We start from the raw sequence: 6,463 nt of genomic DNA, 5'->3' as shown, positions 1-6,463 counted from the left end.
CTGCCTCGTATGTAGCACTTCCCATCAGTTGAACTTTCTGGGGTTTCCGAGGGAGGTCAGTAGCAGCAGCCCCATTTTACAGATGAGGAAACTGAGGCAGGAAAGCAGGAAATGACCTGTCTAAAGTGACGCAAAGCTTATAATCATACTGTCTCTAGACTCCACTTCAGACAGGAACAATGCCAGAAGAAACCCCTCTCTGACACGCCTTTGGGAATGCAAATACGATGCATGCCCCCGTCACTGGGGACAAAGTCTCCAGGGAGTTCAGCTCAGGGCACCGGTAATCCCCACTGGCAGCCGCCTGAAGGGAGATGGGGCAGCCACCTCTTAGCAGGCAGAGCACACGTCACAGGTGTTGCAATCTCAGCAGAGACCCATAGGATCACCTGAGCTGTAGGAGGGGGGTCTGGGAGGATGATGACATTCAGACCTGCCTGTACAGTCCTCCCTGAGCACTGAGCTGTATTCTTACCATTTTGCTAGTTACAGGGGTGTGAAAACAGAGAATCAAACCCACAGTCTGTCTGAACAGGGTCATCGGAGGCCTTGTCTAAGCAGCAGGGGCCGCTGTGATTATTTGTGGGCTGTAGTTTGAACACGACACGGCTGCAGAAAAAGCAACCATCCTTCTGGGCTGCATTACAGGAGTGCAGTGAACAGGACACGAGGAGTCGTTCTTCCGCTCTGCTCTGCGCTGAGGAGGCCTCGGTGGGAGTCTTGTGGCAAGGTCCGGAGAAGGGCAAGGAGAATGATGAAGGATCTAGAGAACATGAGCTAGGAAGCAAGGCTGAAGGAACCGGGCGTGTTTAGTTTGGAAAAGAGAAGACTGAGAGGGGGCGTGATAGCGGTTTTCAGATATCTAAAAGGGTGTGACACGAAGGGTGGGGGCGGGGGAGGATTGTTTTCCTTGGTTTCTGAGGGCAGGACAAGAAGCAATGAGCTTAAATTGCAGCAAAGGGGGTTTAGTTGCACATTAGGAAAAACTTCCTAGCTGTCAGGGTGGTTAAATACTGGGATAAATTGCCCAGGGAGGTTGTGGAATCTCCATCACTGGAGATATTGAAGAGCAGCTTGGACAGATACTTCTCAGGCATGATCTGGATCGGGGGTGGGGAACCTTTTTTGGGTCAGGGGGCCACTGACCCACAGAAACATAAAGAAATGTCACTGACATGGCCCCCCAACTGGAAAGGAGAAAGACGCTCCCCACATTCCCCTCACACCCCACAATCTTGGGGGCCCCCAGCTAGTAGATTTTGTGTCCTCCAGTTCCACGGAGAGACAGTGGGGAGGCTGGAGGACCAGTGTAGGGGCCAGATCTGGGGGCCAGATCCAGGCAATCCGGGGGCCGCACTCGGCCCCCAGACCTTAGCTTCCCCACCCGATCAAGACAGTTCTTGGTCCTGCCATGAGGGCAGGGGACTGGACTCGATGACCCCTCGAGGCCCCTTCCCGTTCTAGTGTTTTATGATTCTCTGAGTCTTTTTAAGTATATAACGTTGCACAAAAAAATGACGCTTTTTTAAAAGCAATGGTAAAACGACATTAACCCACCCAAAATGGCCATTAGCCCACTGGGAGTGATGCAGGAGCATTTGTCTATACTTTACCCTGGAACACAAGCATTTCAGACTTCGTTATGGCGTGTGGTTTAAAATAGACGTATGTATTTCGACCTTATTTGTATATCTTGTAAGGAACAGTTTACTTCTACAGAACACATGTATGTACATAGGTATTTTAATACACTTGGAGCTTTTAATCATCATTGTTTTAATATGCAATAAAATCAATTGTCTAAATCTCCAGTCCATGAGAATAGAGCCCGGAGCGGGGCCAACACTAAAGCGCAGGGGAACTGACTGTACGTGCCTCACACCGGCCCCAAGGGGTAGCCACCGGCTGGGTGACGTACAGTCACATCCAGACAGGTTCTCAACCAGCCGCTTTGGAATAAGGCGATTCTGGGCTGTGCGAAAGGCCACGCAATCTATCGCCTCCCTTTAAAGGGAAGAGCCTAGAAGATTAAAGAAAACGTAGGTCAATAGCTTTCTGTCTGGGAAGGGCCCATTTCTCAATAATTGGGGTCATGAAACCCTCGTGTCTTTCTTTTATTTGGATCCCCACCCTCCCTATTGTTTTTCTGGCTGGTTCGTTCTGCTGTGGAATTCCTTTTGCGGGATGTACGCCAATGAAAGTGGTGGGATATAATTGGCTAGATACTCGTGTTACAATAGGCAAGGAGAGGTTAGTTAAATTTCAGGAGCATGGCTGGTTACGGTGTGCCTGAATAATTACTATCTGCACTGGGGGTGAAGAGGAAGATGGAAAAAACCATGGGAACAAGGGGGAGAAAGGAAAGGAAACTGGGTTCACACTGGCTGGAAGCGAACCCCAGTAACCATCTCTGGACTTTGGGTCTGGCTGTTCTTTGCTCACGTGAGACAGACCCAGGGAAGCAGGAAGGTGACGGGATAAACCCCCCAACAGGGTCTCCCGGCCAGGACTGGGACACACAAGAAGCTTGTGATGCTGCTGTCTGGGATGCACTTTGCAGAAAACCTTCTGCAAAAAACTCCTCCCCCCATAACTCCTGCATGGCCCAGCCCCTTGGCCTGGGGCCTGTTTCCTGCCCTGCCACTGCGCTGCAGGGGCAAGTCATGCCTTGTGTTTCCTCTCCTCCCTCTGTGCGTCTCGCCGCTGAGTTAAACCCTAACCTCACCCCAGCAGCGACTGTCTTTCAACAAGGATTTTGTGCCGCGCCTAGCCCAGTCGGGCCCACACCTCAGCCTGGCTCCTGGGGGCTGCTGTCATTACCGTCAATAGCCCTGCTGTGGGGCTGCTGCTCCAGTACCTCTCACAAGCCCTCACTACACTGTTTTAAAAGAAACAACCGAGTGTGGCTGACTGCTTGACCCTGGTCATGTCCTGCGACAGCCGCCGCTCTTTGCGGTGCAATAGTGACACCTAGTGGTCGGGGAGATCAGCACCGCAGCGCCTGTGGGTGTCTGGCACCTCAGGGCTCACACCAGCCTGCTCTGCAAAGGATTATGTCTCAGAAGCTTCCTACCCCGCCCCGGCGCTCTATGCGGTGTCACGGGCAGGCCAGGGGTGGAATCCAGTTCCAGTCGGTTACTTTAAAAAGGCCGTGTGGACTAATCCATTGTCTGAGGGACTGGTTTGCAAAGGCACCTGAGCACTTCTGAATACCCCCTCGGTGCCCCTCGGAGCTTTAGACTCCCAAGCAACTCCAGCTGGCAGGGTGAGGACAGCCTGCACCTGTCTTACACGTACAGGTGTGCTCAGCTGGCACAAGTTGCGGAGACCTGGCTCCTGTGTCACAGTTTTGGGACCCTTTCTCTGCACCCTTTTGATATGGCCACGGTCATTGGTTCAGTCCTCGCCCATTACTGTGGCCTGGCCACGCGCTGTTACAGTAAGAACCCTTTCCCCATTTTCAGTGGCACTACCTGCGTTCAACTGGTATCGCTCAAGCTCTTGGAAAGGATCACGAAGCAGCCACTTTATATTGGCTCCTTTTGCCCAACGACGGCTTAATTCCTAGCTGTATCCCGTAGCCAGTAGTTAACACCAAGGGAACGGGCACAGCGGTAGGTAGGAACGGGGTCAGAGACACCCCGAAACGTCTCCTTCTCGGATCGGCCTAGCGGGACTGGAACAAAAGGCGGAGAAGGAAGGCAAACCGGAGACAGGAGGGCAGGGAATGTTCACGCACACAGCCAAACCCCCATTGTGATCAGGGTAGCCTGTTGAAACAGCTTCCCTGGAGAAGCTGGAGTGATGTCACAGTTCTCACTATGACAACAGCGAGCAAACCTGTCCTGGGCCCAGGCTACTTCCCCTAAAAGCCACTTCCCCTTTCTGCCTGCGTCCGAATGTCTTTGGCCAGCTGAGGGACTGTTAGCGCGCAATGAGTTCGCAATCAGGCAGCCGAAGGACAATGAGCCCTTCTCTCAGATCTGGGGTGCGTACTTCAGATCAGTATCTCAGGCCTAGAGGAGCGGCAGAAGGCAGGTCCACTAGAATGAGGTCTAGTTCCCCAGCGAGAGACCACCCTGCTGTGAAGAAGACAGGGGCCGTGGTGATCGAAACGGGTACGGGCAGCTGTAAAGCAGGGTTTGCTGGACAGCAGAAACCCAAGTCCGTCGTCAGCACCCTGGTTGGCCAGCCTTCAGAGAGGTCTGGAAGGACCGGAGCAGACACGTTCGTTGGAGAGAGAGCCCTGCAGCAACCCAACGTGGAGATCATCGAGCCCGTGAGGAACGGCATCATCATAGACTGGGAGGCAGCTGAAGTCCTCTGGAGACACATGTTCTCTCATGACCTCAAGGTTCCTCCGGAAGAGCACGCTCTGCTGATGTCGGACCCACCCCTCAGCCCTACCACCAACAGAGAGAAGATGGTGGAAGTGGTGTTTGAATCTCTCAACTCGCCTGGCATGTACATTGCTTATCACTCCGTCTTGTCAGTATATGCCCACGGAAAAATCAGCGGCTTGGTGGTAGACATGGGCTACGCCGTGACCCATACGGTGCCGGTCCTTGATGGCTACAACTTGCCTCACGCCACCGAGAGGATGGATATTGCCGGATCGTACTTGACTTCTTTTCTGATGCAGCTTCTCACGAACTCTGGGCACGTGTTTAACGAGAGGATGATGCACACGGTGGAAGACATCAAGCACAAGGTTTGCTACGTCGCCGCTGACTTTGACAGAGAGTGTAAGCTTCCAAAGGAGGACTACACGACAGATTTCCAGCTGCCAGATGGGCATATCATCCGCCTAGGGAAAGAGCGATTCCACTGCCCAGAGATTTTGTTCAACCCCCCCGGCATGCCCGGTTTTTCCTCTGTCGGCATCCACAGCATGGCCCAGAGAAGCTTAAATAAAGTGCCCAAAGAAGCCCAGACAGACATGTACCAAAATGTGCTTCTCTGTGGAGGTTCCTCTCTCTTTGAGGGGCTGGAGAGGAGGTTTTCCAGTGAGCTCCTTCATAAAATGCCAGCTCACACCAAGCTCAGAGTTTGCGCCACCCCGCTGAGGAAGTACGCTGCGTGGACCGGCGGCTCCATCCTGGCTTCCTTGACGAACTTCCAGTCCTGTTGGATTCGAAAGGAGCAGTACAAAGAGCATGGGCCGTACATTGTCTATCGGAAGTGCTACTGAGCCCAGGAGAAGTGAGTTTGCACCAAACTGTAATTTGCTCGTGGCTCCTGGCTGGGCAACGGGCAGTTCTATCATTAATAAATGCTTCTGCCTTATACAGCGGCATCCCTTCCAGGATCTCAGGACAGGCCAGGCTGGAATTTCCAGAGGGACCTTCACAAGCGAGGGAGCCCGTACCTCATTGAATTCCAGTAGCAAATATAGGCTGAATGGCTGAGGAGGTGTGCGCATTGGCCCCACCCCTTCTGCCTGAGGCCCTGCCCCTTCTAGTACCACGGAGCCACCCCCCGCCCCTTTGCCCAGGTACCCCATGGCGCTGTCAGCGCCCCTGCAGACAGACACTCATTTCTCTCTCTGCGAATCGGGGGAAGCCGAGGGAAGACGTGTCCCCATGTCCCAGCTCAGTGGCGAGCCTTGGCCACGGCCCTCCCCCGCATGGCTACTGGTGCCCAAATTGCTAAGCTGGTGTGAAACGGGGTCACCGCTCAATGCTGTGACTTGGTGGGGGCAGTCGTTTCCAGCCTTCTCCCCCCCCTCCTCCCGTGACCTTCCCTGTCCCCTATCCCAGCCCTCTGGGCTCGCTTGGCTCCTTGTTAGGTGTGGGTTAGGGGAGGCTAAACACCCAGATGAGTGGGGAGGGGCGGTTAGCTGCGAGGATCACGCAGGAAGCTTCTCTGCCACTCTTGGGTGAGCAAAGGGCACTGGTTACCCATGGGGCCCAGGCGCTGGGCCTCTCTGAGTCAAACCAGCCACTTTTTCTTTCCTCTGAAACTTTCCAGAGGAAACAAGCTCTTATTTCTCTAGAAATCGAATCCCCAGGCGACGGGCGAGAGAGAGCAGGTGGGCGTGTAGCTCTTGTGCAAGGACAACTCCCTTGTCCCCATGCTCATCTTGGAACAAATGCAGCCCCCTCTGTACTCACGGGAGCACCTGGAGACGGCTCTCGCTGGCCGGCAGCTGAAAAGCCCTGCTGTTTGCAGCCCTGGGTCTGTCTCCACCGGCAAGGAGAGTCCAGCCATTAGCTGTGCAGCTCTGCCAAGTCTTTCCTAAAAATAATGAGTAGTGCCATGGCAGCTCCGGGTGTGTCTGCACTGGGGAGGTATTTCGAAATAACAAGGCGCGCGTTCACATGGCCAGGCCCGTTATTTCAGAATAACTCCTGCCGCTGAAGAGGAATAAGCTTGTTTTGAAATAGTTATTTCGGGAGTTATGACGTCAACATAATTTATTTCGAAATAACCTGGTAGTGTAGAGAGAGCCCCAAGAGACTAA

The 6,463-nt window shown here is 53.6% G+C and overlaps 1 protein-coding gene across 1 annotated transcript; it reads left to right on the top strand.

The window, feature by feature from the left end:
- Positions 1-3,817: 3,817 nt before the first annotated feature.
- Positions 3,818-5,406, top strand: ACTL9 (actin like 9). The gene is made up of 2 exons (XM_075903182.1): positions 3,818-5,202; positions 5,292-5,406. Exon 1 carries the CDS (start codon positions 3,935-3,937, stop codon positions 5,189-5,191), a length of 1,257 nt encoding a protein of 418 aa, XP_075759297.1. The 5' UTR covers positions 3,818-3,934; the 3' UTR covers positions 5,192-5,202; positions 5,292-5,406.
- The last annotated feature ends 1,057 nt before the right edge of the window (positions 5,407-6,463 follow it).

The sequence above is a fragment of the Pelodiscus sinensis genome, chromosome 19 (genome assembly GCF_049634645.1).
Source record: "Pelodiscus sinensis isolate JC-2024 chromosome 19, ASM4963464v1, whole genome shotgun sequence".
Lineage (NCBI taxonomy): Eukaryota > Metazoa > Chordata > Testudines > Trionychidae > Pelodiscus > Pelodiscus sinensis.
This window is presented reverse-complemented; position numbering and strand designations above follow the sequence as displayed.